General features: G+C 44.1%; 1 protein-coding gene across 1 annotated transcript in view; it reads left to right on the top strand.

The window, feature by feature from the left end:
* The window catches only part of USP50 (ubiquitin specific peptidase 50), a 156,215-nt gene extending 138,057 nt beyond the window's left edge, over nt 1–18,158 (top strand). Inside the window, exons 6-7 of the mRNA XM_063925994.1 lie at nt 4,002–4,134; nt 17,878–18,158. Of these exons, the coding sequence (XP_063782064.1) occupies nt 4,002–4,134; nt 17,878–18,075 (331 nt within the window). The 3' untranslated portion in view covers nt 18,076–18,158. The remainder of the gene's footprint in view (nt 1–4,001; nt 4,135–17,877) is intronic.
* The last annotated feature ends 4,448 nt before the right edge of the window (nt 18,159–22,606 follow it).

Raw genomic sequence — 22,606 nt, 5'->3', positions numbered from 1 at the left:
CCCCCCCCACCCCGTCATTGCACAGCTCACATCACCCCCTCATCATTACCCAGCTCACATCACCCCCTCATCATTATCCAGCTCACATCGTAACCTGGTTATTACCCAGCTCACATCATAGCCCCCCTCCCTCCATCATTACCCAGCTCAAATCACTCCCCCACTTCATTAACCAGCTAACATCATCCCCTCATCATTACCCAGCTCTGCCCCATCATTACCTAGCTTACATCACCCCCCCCCCATTATTACCCCCTCATATCACTCCCTTCATCATTACCAAGCTCACTATTACCTCATCATTAGCCAGCTGACATTACCCCCTCGTCATTACCCAGCTCACTGAACCCCACCCAGCTCACATCACTCCCTCACTTCATTAACCAGTTCACATCACCCCTTTCATCATTACCCAGCTCAGTCCCATCATCATTATCCAGCTCATATCACCCCCCTCGTATCACTCCCCTCATCATCACCAAACTCACTACCTCCTCAACATTTGCCAACTCATATCACCCCCCGCCCCATCATTACACTGCTCACTTCCCCCCTTGTCATTACCCAGCCCACAACATAACCCCCCTCCCCCCACATCATTATCCAGCTTCCATCACCCCACTCATCATATCACTCCACTTGTCATTACCAAGCTCACTATTCCCTCATCCTTAGCCAGCTGACATTACCCCCTTGTCATTAACCAGCTCACATCACTCCCTAACTTCATTAACCCCCCTCGCATTACCCAGCTCAGCCCCATCATCTTTAGCCAGCTCATATCACCCCCCCCATTCATCATATCACAGATAACATTACCCCCTTGTCATTACCCAGCTCACATCGCCCATCTCGTCCTTACCCAGCTCACATCACTCCCGTCGTAATTCCCCTCCTCACATCAGCCCTCCTCATTAGCAAGCTCACATCACCCCCCCCTCATCATTACCCAGCTCACATCACCCCGTCATTACCCAGCTCACATCCCCCCTCATAATAACCCTCCTCATGTCACCCCCCCCCCCCCGTGATTACCCAGCTCACATCACCCCGCTCGTCATTACCCAGCTCACATCAGCCCTCAACCTTAGCCAGCTCATATCACCCTCCCCATGTCATTACCCAGCTCACATCACTCCCACGTCATTACCCAGCTATCACCCACCTCGTCATTATCCAGTTCACATCACATCCCTTGTCATTACCTTCCTCAGATCAGCCCTCCTCATTAGCCAGCTCACGTCACCCCCCTCGTCATTACCTCCTCACATCACACCCCTTGTCATTACCCAGCTCACCACCCCCCTCCTAGCATCACCCCCCCCTCGTCATTACCCAGCTCATGTCACCCCATCACTACCAAGCTCATGTCACCCCCTTCATCACTACCCTGCTCATGTCACCCCCTTCATCATTACCCAGCTCATCCCCATCCTCATTACCTCCTCACATCACACCCCTGGTCATTACCCAGCTCACCACCACCCTCGTCATTACCCTCCTAGCATCACCCAACCTCGTCATTACCCAGCTCATGTCACCCCCCATCACATGTCACCCCCTTCATCATTACCCAGCTCAACCCCATCATCATTACCTAGCTCATATCACTCCACTCACCATTACCAAGCTCACTACCCCCTCAACATTAGCCAGCTCCCATCACCCCACCCCTTGTCATTACCCAGGTCACATCACTCTTCTGTCATTAGCTAGCTCACATCACCCCCCTCATCATTACCCAGCTCACATCACCCCACTCATCATATCACTCCACTCATCATTACCAAGGTCACTACCCACTCACCGTTAGCCAGCTCCCATCACCCACTTTCATCATTACCCAGCTCACATCACTCTCCTTGTAATTAGCCAGCTCACATCACCCCCTTATCATTACCCAGCTCACATCACTCTCCTTGTCATTACCCAGCTTACACCCCCCTCCTCACATCACCCCACTCATCATATCACTCCACTTGTCATTGCCAAGCTCTCTACCCCCTCATCATTAGCCAGCTGGCATGGTATCCGTTCACATGGTCGACCATGTTATGGTCGACAGTCATTAGGTCGACCACTATTGGTCGACATTCACATGGTCGACACATGAAAGGGTCGACACATGAAAGGGTCGACATGAGTTTTTTTACTTTTATTTCTTTTGGGGAACTTTTCCATACTTTACGATCCACGTGGACTACGATTGGAACGGTAATCTGTGCCGAGCGAAGTGGTAGCGGAGCGAAGGCACCATGCTCGAAGCATGGCGAGCGAACGCGGTGCACTAATTGGGGTTCCCAGTCACATTACGCAAAAAACGACACCAAAAAAAGTTAAAAAACTCATGTCGACCCTTTGATGTGTCGACCATTTTAATGTGTCGACCATGTGTCCATGTCGACCATGTCAATGTCGACCAATAGTGGTCGACCTAATGACTGTCGACCATAACATGGTCGACCATTCATACCGGAACCAGCTGACATTACCCCCTTGTCATTAACCAGCTCATATCACCCCCCTCTCATTACCCAGCTCAGCCACATCATCATTATCCAGCTCATATCACCCCCCCACTCATCATATCACAGATAACATTACCACCTTGTCATTACCAAGGTCACATAGCCCATCTCATCCTTACCCAGCTCACATCACTCCCGTCGTAATTACCCTCCTCACATCAGTCCTCCTCATTAGCAAGCTCACATCACCACCCCTCGTCATTACCCAGCTCACATCACCCCCTCATCATTACCCAGCTCACATCACTCCGTCATTACCCAGCTCACATCCCCCCCCCCATAATAACCCTCCTCACGTCACCCCCCTCGTCATTACCCAGCTCACATCACCCCCCTCGTCATTACCCAGCTCACATCAGCCCTCCTTATTAGCAAGCTCACATCACCCCCCCCCCATAATAACCCTCCTCACGTCACCCCCCCTCGTCATTACCCAACTCACATCACCCCCCTTGTCATTACCCAGCTCACATCAGCCCTCAACATTAGCCAGCTCATATCACCCTCCCTGCGTCATTACCCAGCTCACATCACTCCCACGTTATTACCCAGCTAACATCACCCACCTCGTCATTATCCAGTTCACATCACATCCCTTGTCATTACCTTCCTCAAATCAGCCCTCCTCATTAGCCAGCTCACGTCACCCCCCTTGTCATTACCCAGCTCATGTCACCCCCATCACTACCCAGCTCATATCACCCCCTTCATCATTACCCAGCTCAACCCCATCATCATTACCTAGCTCATATCACTCCCCTCACCATTACCAAGCTCACTACCCCCTCAACATTAGCCAGCTCCCATCACCCCACCCCTCGTCATTACCCAGCTCACATCACTCTCCTTGTCATTAGCCAGCTCACATCACCCCCCTCATCATTAGCCAGCTCACATCACCCCCCTCATCATTAGCCAGCTCACATCACCCCCCTCATCATTAAACTCCACACATCACCCACTTCCCCTCCTCTCCTCTCACATAACCCATTAGTCTCCTCACACAGCACCTGTCTGTCACTGCTGGTCTGTAATCATTTCTCCCTGAGCTCACCCCTTGCATGACTTCAGAAGCCGACACAGAGCGCAGCTCCTGGAAGAGACTGAGGTAGATCCTCATTTGTGCCCATCATGTTTGATCTCTGTCCCTGTTAGCATCATAATGTACATGTGGATACGCCAGCTCTGCTACCCCCTGGCCGTGGCTGGCACTGCCAGGTAGAGCTCCCCATCAACGGGTGGCCCTGGCAAGTGCCATCCTGGCCAAGGGGTAGATACACCTCATAATATTAAACTCATGATTCTTTTGTCCGTGAAAATTGTAGTTTAGAAAGTATTTTAACAAATTCAACTTTTTTAATGCCATAAACATATTTGTAGACAATTAATTGTGTGACAGGTGTATTGCAGGTATATTGTAAACCATGCAGGCGATACAAGTAAAGAAAACCCTAACACCAGTTTCTATTGCAGGTTTGAGTATCAAGGTCGTGTGAAAAGAAAATTGAAAACAAATGTCACATTTCCTCTGACCCATTTAGACCTGTCTCCATTTGTCTCAGCAGTTAAAGTAAAACACTCCATGTACAGCTTATATGCTGTAGTGGTAAGTTCTATACTGCACTTATTATTATTATTATTATTATTGTTTATTTATATGGCGCCACAAGGGATCCGCAGCACCCATTACACAGTACATAATCAATGAGCAAAACAAGAAAACAGCACTTACAGTCAAGGCAATATAGGACAGCTATGGAAAACCAGGGGTTAGGTGCCATCAAAGGGAGTATGGAGTATAAGGTAGTGTAAGTATGAGACGGAAAGGCACATGAGGCGCTCTTACAAGCTTACAATGTAATATGATGTACACATTAAGGAGGCTGTACGCCGGCCCTCAAGTCCCACACTTTGCTTTTATTACAATTTATTGTCATTACATTATGTTGTTTTCTTTACAATGTATATACAGTACCCGCCTACACCAGAGCCATCTTTTCCACTGGGCTCAATGGGCACCATGATTCTAAGGGCCCGTGACCAAACAACCCCTATTCCACCCCACACACATCACAGCAGCCAAATGCACTGATCCTCCCACTCCCACGGGTTGCATGTGACATCTTTCAGACGGCCAACCTGACGATGGTGGTCATTCCGAGTTGTTCCCTCGCTAGCAGTTTGTAGCAGTCGTGCAAACGCTATGCCGCCGCCCTCTGGTTGTGTATTTTAGCTTAGCAGAAGTGCGAACGAAAGGATTGCAGAGCGGCTACAAAATAAAATTGTGCAGTTTCAGAGCAGCTCCAGACCTACTCAGCGCTTGTGATCACTTCAGACTATTTAGTTCCTGTTTTGACGTCACAAACACGCCCTGCATTCTCCCAGCCACGCCTGCGTTTTTTTTAACACTCCCTGAAAACGGTCAGTACACACCCAGAAACACCCTCTTCCTGTCAATCACTCTGCGGCCAGCAGTGCGACAAATGCTTCGCTAGACCTTGTGTAAAACTGCATCGGCCGTTGTGAAAGTACGTCGCGTGTGCGCATTGCGCCGCATACACATGCGCCGAAGTGCCGTTTTTTTGCCTGATCGCTGCGCAGTGACCGAAAACAGCTAGCGAACAACTCGGAATGACCACCCATATCGCATGCGGCGCTGTGCATATTGCTGAAGGATGGAACAGCATAGCATTTATTAAATCACCTGATATGTGTAGTCAAACGTGGATGGTCCAGGACGAAGGTAAAGCATCCTGACTATCAGCCCGATTGGCGGTCTGATGTGTACTCACCATAAGGCACAAGGCATCCCCCACCCCCCACTGGGTATCTCCTTTGATATTGTCCCTGAGTATTAGTATTCAAAGTTGTCAAGAATGCAGTGACATGCCTAATTATCTCCCCTCACTCTGTTTTCCTTCCTGTTCTTATTTCATGCTTGTGTCAATTATTGTCACTTCATTAATATGTAGTGCTGTATCCAGAGCCGGCCCTAGGCATAGGCAAACTAGGCAAATGCCTAGGGCATTTGGTATGCCTGGGGGCACAAGCAGCTTCTGCTGATTAAAATAATATGCGGCATGCCTATAGTCTATGTGTGACTGCAGCTGTATCTGCATACGAAATGCTACGTTACAGTGTATTCCTGGAAATCACTGTAATGTAGTATTTCATATGCAGATACAGCCACAGTCGCACACAGAATATAGGCATACTGCATATCATTTGTAATCAGCATGTGCATCCTAGCCACATAGTAATGCAAATAAGAAGGTGCCCAACCTAGCAGAGCTGCCAGCTGACTCAATCCAGCCATCTCCTGCTGCATATTGAGGTAAGATGTATGAGGACACATCTGTATCCAACCAGAGGCAGAGGTTACGGTGTTAGCGGCCAGGTGAGTGCTGTGTGTGGGTGGGTTGGTTGTGCAGTAGTGTTCGGCATATGTGTAAGAGGCATTATGTGTATAAGGGCATTAATAAAGGTTGGCCTAATGTGGCGCATTATGTTTATAAAGACATTAATAATGTGTGTCATATGTGTAAGGCATTACTGTGTGGTATTATGTGTATAAAGGCATTACTAATGTGTGGCATTAAGTGTATAAGGTGCTCTACTTTGTGGCTTAACGTATAGAAAGGGCAATACTGTGTGGTCTAATGTGAATAAAAAGCAATATAGTGTGGTGTAATGTAAATAAGGAGCAATTCAGTGTGATGTAATGTGGATAAGGGCACTACTGTGAGAAGTAACGCATATAAGGTAAAGTGGTACTACTCTGTGATGTAACGTGAATAAGGGACACTATTGCATGATAAAATGTGAATAAAGTTGCACTACTGTGTGGCACAATTTAAATTGGGGGTACTATTGTGTGGCCATGCCCCTTGCGCACTGTTCCTATTTAAAATATAGGGGGTAGGACACCAAAATGAGGACTGCTATGGGTGATGGTGCTGGGAAAGGGGTGCAGGGTCAGAGGCGGAACTAGAGGCGGTGCTAGGGGGCATCAGCCAAAATCTTGCCTAGGGCATCATATTGGTTAGGGCCGGCTCTGGCTCTATCCAACCCCTCTGCTGCTCCACATCATGCATACTATAGATTAGAATTTTGATAAGCAATGTAAGTGTAGGATCAGAGGAACATATTCTCAACAAAATCTTTATTTCTGTTTCCTGCATTGGTTATTTACTTTCCAACGGAACAAGAGAAACCACTCACACAAATATACAAAACTAATTCCATTCAACACACACACACACACGTCAAAGACAAATCTGTGCACTGTATAGCATATACACAATTACTATGGACTAGAGCAGCATTACAAGGAGCTAACTGCTACTGTACATCCCATAAACATGAAAGTGAAGAATGAGAAGGAAGAGCATTAAACACCTGCAGAGGGAGAGTTAGTGTTTCTCTTTGTATATTACTTTTTCCCTACATAAATTTTAAACGAGGGAACAGGGTAGAGAAATGCAGAGTCACTAAATAAAAAACACTTAATGACTATACGTTCCCGATAGCTAAATTCTTCCAATTTCTAAATACAATGGAAGCAGGATCAGAACATTGGGGGTCATTCTGACCTGATCGCTCGCTGCAGTTTATCGCAGCGCAGCGTTCAGGTCAGAACTGCGAATGCGCCGGCGCATGGCTGACAGCCGACGGCTATCATTGCCTAGCGATCGCCTCTACCTGATTGACAGGCAGAGGCGGTCGCTGGGCGGGAGTGGGCGGCATGGCGGCATTTGGGCACCATTTTGTGGGCACGGTCCGGCCAACGCAGGCGTGGCTGGACCATGCGGGGGGCGGGCCGCAATGGCTGCGTGACGTCACACGCAGCCGCTGCGAGCTGGGCAGCGATGAGTTGCTCCCGGCCAGTGTGCAAAAGCTGCGCTGGCCGGGAGCTGCTCCTGAAGTACAAAAGCATCGCCGCTGTGTGATGCTTTTGTACTTCAGCGACGGGGCAGGGACTGACATGCGGGGTGGGCTAGCCCTGTGATGGGCGTCCCCCCGCATGTCTGTGTTCCTGATCGTAGCTGTGCTAAATTTAGCACAGCTACGATCAACTCGGAATGACTCCCACTGTGAGGCTCTTCAGTCACTGTGAGGCTCTTGACAGTCTGCAGGTGTTTCAGGGCAAAGTTTGGAAGCATTCCTGAAAATGGGTGTGCTGGACCCATTTTCTGGGCATTCCAAAGCCAGAGGCTGCGTTCTCGTACACAGTTTCAGTGGCCCCGGCAGCATAGATTTGCCGGACATCCTTAGTAACCTGAGGGTTTACGCAGAGGTATGATGTTGTGACCATTTGTTAATGATCCAATGCTGCGACCCATAGTCCTCCAGAATTAATGGAACAACTTAATGCTCTGAAGTGAACTCAACAGGAAAAGACCAGAACAGTCCGACGTGGTACCGGTCTTACAGCCCAATGGAACAATACCAGTAATATGCACCCTGTATTATCATTCATGGTGAATTTATTTTACACTATCTTGAAGACTAGCATTGGGTTGTTTTAAATATTAAAAGTATTACCTGAATGTACCAATAATCACATGCAAGGATATGAACAGCAGCAAAAAGATTATGCATTTTTGCATTACTAAAGAAAAAAAAATGTTTCCCAAACAGAATAGAGGTATTGTCATACGTTCCTGAATACAGTAGCTGTTAGCCTCAGGTAGGCCATGGCTCTGGCATTTTTGCTGCTTCTTGGCAAGGAGGCATACGTTGTGATTAAGACACTGTAATAGGTTTTTTGCTGCAACAATACACGTGGGCAGGGATAGGTCAGTTTTCTCACCACTTGGTGAGATGGACTCACGCTCCAGTTTTGTGTTGCTCACTAGCAGCCAAAAAGTTAACAAACCAAATTATATAACACATTTTATAGGAAAACTCACATAACAAAATGGAAAATCAACTGAACCACGTCTGTGAAGTCATTGTTCAAAAATAAACATGAGCCCCTCGGGATCCACTGACTGGATTTGACTAATATGGCTTATGTGTGTGGATTGTGTTTGCTTTACATAAATTCACCATTCCATAGTTTTGAACTGCCCTTGAAAATGAACCTGTACCTACCTTTTATGAAATGGGTTGGGTACGAAATCCCAGCAGTCAGGATCCCAACAGTCAGAAGACCGACAGTGGAATCCTGATGGAGCCTGGTGAGTATTTTCACTCTACTCCCAGCCCAGCCTAACCCTTACCACCGGGATCCTATCCGTGGGCATATCGCTGTCAGCATCCCGACTGCCAGGATTTTAACCACATCCCCTATCAACACTTACATTAATGTATTGTTTTTAATTCTTCCTTAAATACTGCTCCGTTTGCCCTCATATACGTGGTTAATTAATCATGAGCGAGATACCACATTGGAACTGTATTTATGACCTTAAGACATTTTTGAGTTTGGCTTTATTACATTGGTCACAGTAAACCTTAAAAAGTGTTTTCCTATAAAAAAAAAAATGCACTTAAAAGTGGACTCCTGTTTACCAGCAGCCTCAGTGTAACTGGAACATTCAAGTAATCTTGCCGACGTAAAAATGCTGTGCAGCACCCCGCAAACAGCAAATAGAAATAGCTGAAATTCAGCATGGAACATCACGGACCTGCCCACCTCCTCCCATTAGGAAATGCAAAATGTTGCATCCCTACATACGCCTCCATCTTAAACGACAAATTAATGCACTTCCTCCCCCCCCCCCCCCAAAAAAAAAGTGACGATTTGGTGAACGAATTTGCTTGAATCCCTTCATGCATGAATTATGATAAGCTAATGCAAGATTTTTTTTAAAATGTTTTTTTGGTCTTCAGGACTTTTAAAAACACAAAGGGCGGTATTCGATTCTTTTCACCCCCTTCCACACCTGTTCTGTTTCTGCTGACGGGCTTGGTATAATCATTTCCACTTACTACTACCAGAGTAACGAGGGTGCCCAATTCTTTATGCCGCTAAACCCGATTACTATGGGCGCGATATGCGCAATAACGGGGATCACTTTAGGGAGGAGATTGGGTGTGATATATAATTTGAATACCACCCAAAAAGTGTTTTAAAACTATGAAACTAAAGATGTTATACACTTGTCCACTTGAGAGGACAACATGCATCTGCAACATAAAAAAATTGCGCTTTTCTCGTTCAACTGTTTTTTAACCATGAAAATATTTATTTATATTTTTGCAAAAAAGCTATAATGAATAATCAAATGTCTGGTATGATTCCAATTTGTTCTTACATTGCTTATTCTCCAGAAACAAAAAAATCCTCTATGTTAAAAATTTATTTTTTATGCCTAGTTATGGATAAATTCATCCAGAAACAAAAATGTCCTCAGTGTTTATAACCTAAGTATTTTCAATTAGTTCTGAGTTTGCTTCATACCTAGAAAGTCAGCCCATTTCACTTTAGTGAACGGAATTTGATTTTATTGCACAATGTCCACTGAAGTGGACATGTGACTTAAGAGTATGGATCTGTGTGTTGCGCGATGTCCACTGAAGTGAAATAGGATTTTACATCAACTGAAAAAAAATATTTGATAAAAAAAACTACCATATTATGAAACCTAAAATGGGACGGCAGATAAGAAGCACTTGGCCCATCTAGCCTGCCCCCTTTTTTTTCCCACCATATTTTTACCTCAAACCTTATTTGATCCTTATTTCTTTGTAAGGTTATCCTTATCCCATTTATTGTAGGGGGGTTGTACCAGCGCACTGGGTGGATGAGTTCAGCGAGCTGCTACAAAAATAGGGTGACTAGCCTATAAGGAACAAGCAATAATTCATATGTTGTAGCGCTCAACCTGTGCGAATGTGTAAATGATGATGCTGTGAAACTAGAATTCTGAAAAATAATTCAAGGTTTATTATTGTTAATAAAGGACACAAACATATATTTCGTGTACATGCATTCAGAAATTATGAATGTATGGTTTGAAAAAATTATATGTATACATATATATGATCGAGATTATATATATATATATATATATATATATATATTGCTTGGAAAGACTGTATATATATATATATATATCAAGGGAAAAAAATGTTGAAAAACCGTACAGGCTGAAAAAAAGGGAGGTAATTTAAAAAGAAATGGAAAAAAATGAAGAAAAAATGAAAAAAATGAAAAAAAAATCAAAGGAAAACAGAGGAATTGTCTCTTTGGCTGTGACCCAGCTGATTAAGTTATTTAAATAGTTGTGCAGCATTCAAAGTCATTCACATATTAGTCAGCGGCGTCCCGCTGACTACACGGTTCGAGCAGGCTGATGGTGACTTGCTTAACGGTGATTGCGGTGTTTCCCCGGGGTTCTGGGTGCGCCTGGTGCGGGGAGGGTAAGGGGACAGGGAGTACCGGACTGTGTATGCCCCGTGGGAGGACGCACTCACCCTGTCCTGGTTCGGACAGTGATAGAGGATCCAGCCACCACAGGGATTGAACTAGCGGTGATCGGCAGTGTAGGCTTGTTTAGAGCCGTCACTGCGCTTCGTCCGCCGGGCCCGGAGCTGCTACCTCTCTCTCCCCCCTCCTACGCTGGTCGACTCGGCAATACACCCCACCGGCTTACCTTCCTCCTTCTGATGTTTCTCCGTCGCTGGTGTCTGCTTCCGGGTAGGGGAATCACGTGATCCCCGCTCGGCAATGTTCTGCAGGATTTCTACGGCTCGTGCTGTCAGTGCAGTTTCAATGTGAATGAGGTAGTTTGAAGGTATAGGCCCAACGCGTTTCAACCCTCTAGGGGTCTTCTTCCAGGGATGTGTAGGTAATGTTCATGGATCGGGTCTCCCTTAAAAAGGGGGATTGATTCAATCTCATTGGTTTGCATGTCAGTATCCGCCTCCTTTTGGTTTTGTCCGTTCCTTATTGGTCTAACTGGACTTCAATCAAGTTGGATTGACATTGATGGGTGCTTGGAGTGTGATCACAGTATGGGATGAGAGAGAAATATCACTTGGATATTGTTTTTGGTTGGTATAGAATGTTGATAATCGTGTTATCAATTCTAACTTGGTGGGTGATGTATTTCACACTCCCCCGCTTGTCATCATTTATAATATAAGATGAATGAAGAATAAAATTATACATCTAAATGTACATAAAGTGTAATAGATTGAAAGTATAAGTGAACATATATGTAAATAAAATTATAAATAGAAAATGGAAATAAAAATATTAATAATGAAAATGAGAGTAAAAGAAGAAATTAGATGTAAAGATAAGAATAAATAAAAATAAGAAAAAATGAAAATAAATATGAACCTAAAGATAAAATTAAAATAAATTTGCGAAATGAAATTGAAAGTATAAAACGTGGTTTAGGTAGTTTGTATTGTTTTAGGACCCATAATAGCGGTGTTGGGGAGGGGGGAGGGAGGAATGAGATATGGGGGGGGGGGGGAGGTATGTGTAAAGTAGTCATTCATCTGATGTGTATCAGTGTGGTAGGGTGTGATCCTCCACATTGATATGTCATTGATTGCAGATAATGGCTTTCACTTCATTATCCAGGTTATGTCCCTGCGGTGCAAAGGTCTTGAGTTCAAATATCCATCTCAACTCTGTTGTGTTCATGTGATGCACAAAATTTCCACCCCTCCAATTTTGTTGTACTCCTTGTATGCCCATAAATTTCAGAGTATCTGGTTCACTATTGTGCATTTCTTTATAATGTCGTGACAGGCTATGATCCTCATAGCCCTTTTTGATGTTCCTTATATGTTCATTGATTCGTGTCTTAAGTGGTCTTGTTGTCCTCCCCACATATTGTTTTTTACATGGGCATTCTATGAGATAAATGACCCCTTTGCTGGTGCAAGTCAATCGTTCTTTCACTTGATATTTCTTGTTGGTGGTACATGATGTGAATTCTGAAATGGGTTTTGTACTTCGTATTTTTGCGTTCTTGCATCCTTGGCAGAACCCACAAAAATAGAAACCGTGCTTGGGAATGTTTCCGTCTATACTTGTTTGTTTCATGGTTTGTGGTGGTATATGATTGTGAACTAAATTTTTCTTAATGTCTGGTGCTTTTCTAAATATGAACTTGGGTCCTGTTGGTAAAATGTCGTTGAGGATTTCATCTTCTAATAACAGTGGCCAATGTTTCTTTATAATATGTCTCACTTGATTAACTTGTCCTGAATAGTTTGTTATAAAGGGGATATTATCGTCATGGTGTTTCTCTTTCTGTCCTTTTTCTTTGTATCTGAGTAGTTCTGTTCTATCTGTTATTGTCACCTCTTCGAAAGCCTGTTGGACCTGATCAGTCTCGTATAGTTTGTCTGTAAATTTGGCAGCCAGTTCCTGACCTTGTATGCGATAGTCTTCTAATTTTGAGCAGTTCCTACGAATTCTTAAAAATTGTCCCTTAGGTACAGTCTGGCGCCAGCTCGGGTGATGCCAGCTGGTGGCCAGGATGAAGCTATTGACATCTACAGGTTTCTGATAGGTCTTAGTGTGAATCTGTCCTTCGTCAATGAAAATGTTGAGGTCGAGAAACTCTACACTAGTTCTACTGTAGTTTGTGGTGAATTTCAGATTGTTGGTATTGGAGTTTATGAGGTGCAGAAATTCAGTTAGTGATTGTTCGTCGCCCCGCCATATGATTAGGATGTCATCGATGAAACGCCTCCAGAGCACGAGATTCGTCCCGAGCTCGGGATTGGACCAGATGTTGAGGTCTTCCCACCAACTCATAAAGAGATTGGCGTAGCTTGGGGCGAATCTCGTGCCCATGGCGGTACCCCTTGCCTGAAGATAAAATTGGTTTTCAAACCAGACATAATTGTGTCGTAAAATAAATGATATGCTGTCAAGCATAAACTCTATTTGGGCTGATGTCATGCTATTATCTTTGTGTAAGTGGTAATCTATGCTGGCTAGTCCCTGATCATGATCAATCACTGTATATAGAGATGTTATATCGGTTGTTGCCAGCCATAGATCGTCTGTCCATTTGATGTCTTGTAGGAGATTGAGGACATGTGTAGTGTCTCTCAGATAAGACTGTTGTTGTTGTACGTAGGGTTGTAAGATGGTGTCTAGATATTCAGAAAGGTGTGATGTCAAGGATCCTATGCCTGATATTATTGGTCTCCCTGGCGGATGAATGGGATTTTTATGTACTTTGGGTAAATAGTAGAAGACTGGGATTATTGGATGCTGTGTGTTTATGAAATCTTGTTCATGTTTGTTTAGAATCCCGTTACTGAAACCTTTTGATATGTGTGTTTCTAGCTGTTTCTTGAAAAGTTGTGTTGGATCATGGCTCAGTTCGGTGTATGTTTCTCTATCACCCAGAATTCTGTGTGCCTCTGTCAAATAGTCTGTTTTGTTCAATATGACTATACCTCCTCCCTTGTCTGCTGGTTTTATTATGATTGCATGATTGTCTTGTAGATCTTTGAGTGCTTCATGTTCTTTTTTTGTCATGTTGTTAGTGGGTCTCTTGGTTCTGATTTTGTCTATGTCTTTCTCCACCATCTTGACAAAGGCATCTATTTGTGAACCTTTCATGTGACTTGGGTAAAATTTGGATGGTGGCTTGAAGTTGGTATGTTTTATGTTGTCTGTGGTAATTGGTGTTTCTTGCTGGTTCCTAAGGGCCGCTGGAGTTGTGCTTGCAAAAAATTTTTTGAGTGTCAATTTGCGTGTAAATTTATGTAGATCTAGATATGTGTGGAACTTGTCAATTTTGTTTGTTGGGGCATATTTCAGGCCTTTGTCTAATAGTTTGAGGTGACTATCAGTAAGTGTAATGTTGCTGAGATTGAATACTCCCTTTCCTATTTCTATATTTATTTGTGAGGTGATGTTCTTGTTCTTTTCCCCTCCTCTACAACCTCTTCTAGTTTTTCTAACTTCCTTTTGAGATTTTTGTTGGGAGTGCTGTTGGTTTGTAGTGCCCGGCCCATTATTGGAGTCAGCTCTAAAAAAAGACTCTGATTCTGGTTTGCACATGATGTGGTTGGTATATCTTCTATCTGACCTGTGGTTGACTCTTTGTCGTTCGGATTATTCTGAGTGATTGATACTGTCTCGTGGCTGTCCTTTCGTTGATCAGTATACTGTGATGGTGACTATTTGCCCACCCTCTCTCCAGTGATTGTCTAGCTAGATTGTCATAATGTGTTTCATCTGCCAACTCGTATACGGAAAAAGAGACCTCTGTCTCTGTGCTAGTGTCGATAGAGTTTGTCGACTGATCAAGAAATAGCTGTGGGAACTGTTCTTGTTTGCTGTGTATTTTCTTCATGTATTGTTGATAGGTTAGGTTTAGTTTCTTGTATAGAGGACTACCTTGTCGATGATTTGTCTTGTGTATGTTGGATTTAATTAGAGGGGGTCTTTTCTGGGGATGTTGTCCTGGGTTGCGTGTTTTTTTGATACCAAATTTGTCTCTGAGAATTTTACGTTTTTTTATTTCAATGATTTTGTTCTCTCCTCTCAGTAGTCTATTGGCCGTTAATTCTGCCAGTTTTTTGTATTCTAATTCTTTTTTGTATGGTTCTAATTGTTCGTCTAATATACCAATCTCTGTGTTCAATGTCTGGAGGTACCCCTCGTTGTGTGTGATGAGTAATTCGGTAAGTTTAGTGGAGCAATCTTGTAGTATGGTGTCCCATTTTGTCATGAATGTTAGGTCGTCTAGAAAGTGTGTTGGTGTCTTCTTAATTTTGAGACCTTTTGGTATTCGAGTGTTGTGTAGATACCATTTGAGTGTGTGATTGTCCCACCACACGTGCGTCTCTTTGTTGATGAGTTTTTCTAGTTGTAGGAATGTGTGACAGAACTCGTGGTTTGTTCCTGTTTGTTCATGTGTCTTAATTAATGTGGAAAACACAGATTGTGCCCTCGTGTCTCTGTTGGTTCTAATATCCGTCAATCCCATGTGTGGACCCTTGCAGCTGGTAAATGGTCACTTGCAAATGCTTTTATTGTAGGGGGGTTGTACCAGCGCACTGGGTGGATGAGTTCAGCGAGCTGCTACAAAAATAGGGTGACTAGCCTATAAGGAACAAGCAATAATTCATATGTTGTAGCGCTCAACCTGTGCGAATGTGTAAATGATGATGCTGTGAAACTAGAATTCTGAAAAATAATTCAAGGTTTATTATTGTTAATAAAGGACACAAACATATATTTCGTGTACATGCATTCAGAAATTATGAATGTATGGTTTGAAAAAATTATATGTATACATATATATGATCGAGATTATATATATATATATATATATATTGCTTGGAAAGACTGTATATATATATATATATATATATATATATATATATATATCAAGGGAAAAAAATGTTGAAAAACCGTACAGGCTGAAAAAAAGGGAGGTAATTTAAAAAGAAATGGAAAAAAATGAAGAAAAAATGAAAAAAATGAAAAAAAAAATGAAAAAAAAAATGCATGTACACGAAATATATGTTTGTGTCCTTTATTAACAATAATAAACCTTGAATTATTTTTCAGAATTCTAGTTTCACAGCATCATCATTTACACATTCGCACAGGTTGAGCGCTACAACATATATATCCTTATCCCATGCATGTTTAAATTGCTCTACTGTCTTAGCCTCTACCACCTCTGATAGGAGGCTATTCCACGTGTCTACTATTCTATGAAGTAATTTTTCCTCAAATTTCCCCTGAACCTACCTCCCTCCAGTTTCAGTGCATGTCCTCGTGTTCTAATACTTCCCTTCATTTGAAGAATGTTTAAGTTTCTATCATGTCCCCACTTTCCCTTCTCTACTACAAACTATACATATTGAAATGTTTGTCTTTCTGGGTATGTTTTGTGATGTAGGGCATGTACCATTTTAGTTGCCCTTCTTTGTACAGTCTCATGTATTAATAACCTTCTGAAGATATGGCCTCCAGAATTAAACAGTATTCTAGATGAGTCCGTACCAATGACCTATACCGTGGCATTATTACTTTTTTTTCTGCTGCTGATTCCTCTCCCTACGCAACCGAGCATCTGACTAGCATTCCTCATTGCTTTGTTACATTGCTTACCTGCCTTTAAGCCACCTGAAATAGTGACTCCTAGATCCCTTTCCTCCTCAGTAGTTTCCAGTATAGTGCCATTAATACTATATTTAGCTTTTGGATTTTTGAGACCCAAGTGCATGATTTTGCATTATTTGGCATTAAACTGTAATTGCCATGTCCTTAACATTACTTTACTTGAATTTATTTTTTTACCTCCTCTACTATCTTTTATAAAATATTTTACAGAAATCCCTTAAGTGCTTGGTGCTGGTGAACTTTTCTCCACCATTTTATTTGGACCTTACTGTATATGGAGGGGGGGAAAAGCTGCCACTAGGTGGCATACCTTCTAATTTTGGTAGAAGTCCAAAGGAGAGGACACCATGCACTAGTGATGTCAAAAGAGTTTCTAAAGAAAATAATTACTTAAACACAGCTGTTCACTGTAGTGGCCTCTATGTATAAAAGCATTATTGAAATGGAATGTTTTGGGATTTTTTAAATAGAGAATAGCTGCTTACAATAAAGTATACAGCAGTAATAATATTTTAGTCATAGGGCGATATTCGATTATATCGCACCCAAACAGACCGGGTTTAGCCGCGTAAAGACTAAACTATTGGGCGCAAAGCAAGAAGTGCAGTTTGGGTGCCCAAATGGGTCACTTCGCACATTTCAGCTCACCACCCCTGCGGGGTGCAAGTTGAATGTCGGCGTCTGTTCACGCCCAACCAGAGCAACAATTGAATTTCTCCATCGGTGCCACAATAAACAATTAACTATCGCCCACATAGTGATACATAATCAATTCCAAACGTATGGCTACAAAACCACCTTCTCATACTAATAATATAGATACAGGTTGAGTATCCCTTATCCAAAATGCTTGGGACCAGGAGTATTTTGGATATCGGATTATTCCCTATTTTGGAATAACTGCATACCATAATGAGATATCATGGTGATGGGACCCAAGTCTAAGCACAGAATGCATTTATGTTTCATATACCCCTTATACACACACCTGAAGGTCATTTTAGGCAATATTTTTTAATAACTTTATGTATTAAACAAAGTGTGTGTACATTTACACAATTCATTTATGTTTCATATACACCTTATACACACAGCCTGAAGGTCATTTAATACAATATTTTTAATACCTTTGTGTATTAAACAAAGTTTGTGTACATTGAGCCATCAGAAAACAAAGGTTTCATTATTTCATTCTCACTCAAAAAATTCCGTATTTCGGAATATTTGGATATGGGATACTCAACCTGTATTGACAAAATATTTTTTTTTTTTCAGAATCATTCCGGAGAGTTAGATTTTGGCCATTACACTGCGTACTGCAAACATCCTGGGACCAAAGAGTGGAATGCCTTTGATGACATGAAGCATTTCAGCATTGCAGAATCCACAGTGCAAACCCCTTTGGCTTACATGCTGTTTTATACTAGCCAGACGTTCAACTCGCCAAAAAAGACATCATCTTGCCCTGTATAAAGATAATGAATACGGAGGCCTCCTAATGTTTTTCTGTCTGACTTTAGCCACCATGACTCATATTAAATAAGTAAGCACCAAGAGACTTGAGAAATGTGAAATTAATGCATACTTGCCTACTTTGCTGCCCCCTGGCAGCGTTGTAGGCACATGGAGGCATGGCCAGCGGCATGATGGGCTGTCCGGGGGCGTGGTCAATCACTGTGGGCTGTCCAAAGGCATAATTACTGGGAAGTGGGCCGTCCGGGGGGCGTGGTATCATGATCACATTTGTGGCTCCGCCCCCGCTATACAGTGTTAAGAAAATGGGCACTGTATAGCGGGGTGGAGCTACGATGGCGCGATTCAACCCGAATCGCATCATCAGATTCCCTCGGACCGCCCACCTGTTCCTGCTGTGGGCGGCCGAGGCGGAGGGCCTGACAGGGAAAACGGGAGGCTTGCCCACCTTTCCGGGGAGCCAGGAGGGTGACCCGATTTTCGGGTGCCTCCCGACCATTTCCGGGAGGGTAGGCAAGTATGAATTAGTGGATGTTAAAAACAAAACAAGTAGTGAGAACTGTCACAGTTATATAACAACCAAAAAATGTAAGTTTGTTTTGAGTTAATATATTTGGAAAAAACATGGTTTGTTTATAACTATTTTTACAGAGCTTTAAAAAGAAAAACAAAAGGAGATTTATGTAGACTTACCATGGTTAAATCTCTTTCTGCGAGGTACACTGGATTCCACAGGGAATACGTCGGGTGTAGAGTTGGATCTTGATCCAAGGCACCAACAGGCTAAAGCTTTGACTGTTCCCAGGATGCATTACACCGCCTCCTCTATAACCCCGCCTCCAGGCACTGGAGCTCAGTTTCGTTAACCAGTCCAATGCAGTAGCAGGTAAAAGACGGTAGAAGTTAGTCACATAGAACTACATTCTCACGACAGGAGAAGGGATTAGCGGCTAATGCCATACAAACCCAAAGAAGCTAAGTGCGTCAGGGTGGGCGCCCTGTGGAATCCAGTGTACCTCGCTGAAAGAGATTTAACCATGGTACGTCTACCATAAATCTCCTTTTCTGCAGCGGGGTACACTGGGATCCCACAGGGAATACATCGGGGATGTCCTAAAGCAGTTCCTCATGGGAGGGGACGCACCGTAGCGGGTACAAGAACCCATCGTCCAAAGGAAACATCCTGGGAGGCGGAAGTATCAACATAGAACCTGATGAACATGTTCACTGAGGACCACGTAGCCGCCTTGCACAATTGTTCAGCGGACGCGCCTCAGCAAGTCGCCCAAGAAGGTCCAACAAACTGAGTAGAATGGACTTTAATAGCAGCAGGAGTTGGAAGACCAGCCTGTGCATAGGCTTGTGCAATCACCATTCTAATCCATATGGCCAAGGTTTGCTTATTCGCAGGCCAGCCAAGTTTGTGAAAACCAAAAAGTACAAAAAGTGTATCTGACCTCCTGAAGGAGGCAGTCCTCTCTACATAAATACGTAGAGCCTGTACCACATCCAAAGACTGCTCTTTGGAGGACAAACCAGAAGAGATAAAGGACGGAACCACAATCTCTTGGTTAAGATGATACCACCTTAGGTAGATAACCAGGGCGAGTTCGAAGAACTGCCCGGTCACGGTGAAAAATCAGAAAGGGTGGATGACAGGGCAAAGCGCCTAAGTCCGACACTCTCCTAGCAGAGGCAATAGCCAGTAAAAATACGACCTAAAGTGTAAGACATTTAAGATCCACAGACTCAAGAGGTTCAAATGGAGACTCTTGTAGGGCATTTAAGACAACAGACAGATCCCATGGAGCCACCGGAGGCACATAGGGAGGCTGAATCCGTAAAACACCGAGTGAAATTATGAACGTCAGGAATAAACGCAATTTTCCTCTAAAATCACGCCGACAAGGCAGATATATGAACCTTGAGGGAGGCCAGATGAAGGCCTAAATCTAGGCCTTGTTGCAGAAAAGCCAAAAGCCTGGAAGTTCTGAAGGAATAGGCATCATAATTCTTAGCAGCACACCATGTGAAGTAAGAGTTCCAGACCCTGTAATAAATCCGTGCAGAAGCCGGTTTGCGGGCCTACAACATAGTTTGAATAACCGCCTCTGAGAATCCCTTGAGCCTCAGGAGTAAAGTCCCAAGAGCTACGCCGTCAAAGCCAGTCTGACCAGGTCCGGATAGACACAAGGGCCCTGAACGAGGAGGTCTGGGCATTGAGGAAGCAGAAGAGGACGCTCGATCGATAGACCCTGCAGGTCTGAGAACCAATGCCGTCTGGGCCACGCTGGAGCGGCTAGAAGTAACATTCCTCTTTCTTGCTTGAACTTCCGTAGTACCCTGAGCAGAAGTGACACTGGAGGGGACCCGTATGGCAGCCAAAAGTTCCATGGAATTGCCAGTGCATCCACGAACGCTGCTTGAGGATCCCTTGTCCTTGATCCGAAGGCGGGACCTTGTGATTGTGTCGAGACGCCATCAGGTCCACATCTGTAAGCCCCACTTGTCCACTAGGAGTTGAAAGACTTCCAGATGAAGACTCCACTCTCCGGTGTGAACGTCCTGACGACTGAGGAAATCCGATTCCCAATTGAGGACTCCGGGAATAAACACTGCCGATATTGCCGGCAGATGGTGTTCCGCCCAACATAGGATATTTGATAGTTCCAGCATTGCCATGCAGCTTTGAGTGCCACCTTGATGATTTATGTATGCCACCGTGGTGGCATTGTCTGATTGTACTTGAACGGGCCTGTTCTGTACTAGAGGTAGGGCCAGTGTCAACACATTGAACACTGCCCGCAATTCCAGAATGTTTATCGGGAGGAGAGATTCCTCCCTGGTCCATCGACCCTGGAGAGAGTGTTGCTCCAACGTGGGCCATAAACTGGCATCCGTTGTCAGGAGGACCCAGTTGGAGATCCAGAAGGGACGGCCCATGCTCAACTGTTGGTCCTGTAGCCACCAGCTCAGTGACAGACGAACCTCCGGAGTCAAGGAGAGCATTTGAGATCTGATCCGATGAGGCAGGCCATACCACTTGGAAAAGATTAACCTCTGCAGAGGGCGGGAATTAAATTGAGCATATTCTACTATGTCGAAAGCAGACACCATGAGGCCTAGTACTTGCATTGGCGAGTGTATTATCTATTTTCTCTTACATCCGAAAGGATACTGGGGTCCATTTAGTACCATGGGGATGAACCTAAGCTCCCAAAACGGGATGGAGAGTGCTGAGGTACCTGCAGAACTGATTGACCAAACTGATGGTCCTCAGAGGCCAAAGTATAGAACTTGTAGAACTTAGCAAACATATTCAAACCTGACCAAGTAGCTGCTCGGCAGAGCTGTAAATCTGAGACACCCCGGGCAGCCACCCAGGAAGAACCCACGACCTAGTAGAGTGGGCCTGTACAGATTTTGGACATGGCAAACCTGCTGTGGAATAAGCATGCTGGATAGTAAGTCTGATCCAGCGTGCAATTGTCAGCTTTCAAGCAGGACACCCAATCTTATTGGGATCATAAAGAACAAATAAGTCCATTTTTCTGTGATGAGCTGTTCTTTTCACATACACCTCCAAAGCCCTCACAACATCCAAAGACTTTGAAGTAGCAGAGGTGTCAGTGACAACAGGAACCACAATAGGTTGGTTGACATGAAATGTGGACACCACTTTAGGAAGAAATTGCTGACGAGTTCTGAGTTCAGCTCTGTCCTTATGGAAAATTAAATAGGGACTTTTGTGAGACAAAGCTCCCAGCTCCGACACACGTCTTGCTGAAGCCAATGCCAACAGTGTGACTGTCTTCCACGTAAGATATTTTACATCCACCTTACCGAACCGTCCGGCTTCGGTACTACGAACAAGTTAGAATAGTACCCCTTGTTTAGTAGATGAGGTGGTACTGGAACAATGACCTGAGTCTGTACCAGTTTTGGGATGGCATGCTGTAAAGTTATACTCGTCTCTTGTGAAACTGGCAAGCCTGATTTAAAGAATCTGTGAGGTGGGAGCTCTTGAAACTCGTCTGTAGCCCTGGGAAATAAGATCTATGACCCAGGGATCCTTGCCCGAATTTGACCAGATCTGACTCAAGAATTGTATCGGGCTCCCACCTGACAGCCTTCCAAGCATTGCGGTCCACCGTCATGCTGAAGTCTTTGAGGAAGCAGAGCCTGAGCTCTGTTCCTGAGCACCTGCAGTTGCACGTTTGCGTGGTTTACCTCTGGATTTGCCCTTGAACTTGGCCGTCCGAAAGGACTGTAACTTAGAAGCTGAATAAGTCTTCTTGGTAGGGGGGCTGCAGAAGGAAGATACGTAGACTTACCCGCAGTAGCTGTGGAGATCCATTTGTCTAGTTCATCTCCAAACAAGGCCTCTCCTGTGAATGGCAGGCCTTCCACGCCTTTCCTGGAGTCTGTATCATTAGTCCACTAGCGTAGCCATAAGCCCCTGCATGCCGACACTGCCATAGCAGTGGTGCATGCGTTAAACACGCCTATTTCCTTTATGGCTTCCACCATA

This window comes from Pseudophryne corroboree, chromosome 6, assembly GCF_028390025.1.
Source record: "Pseudophryne corroboree isolate aPseCor3 chromosome 6, aPseCor3.hap2, whole genome shotgun sequence".
In the NCBI taxonomy this organism is placed as follows: Eukaryota; Metazoa; Chordata; class Amphibia; order Anura; family Myobatrachidae; genus Pseudophryne; species Pseudophryne corroboree.
Note: the sequence above shows the minus strand (reverse complement) of the source record. Positions and strands in the feature narration are given on the sequence as shown.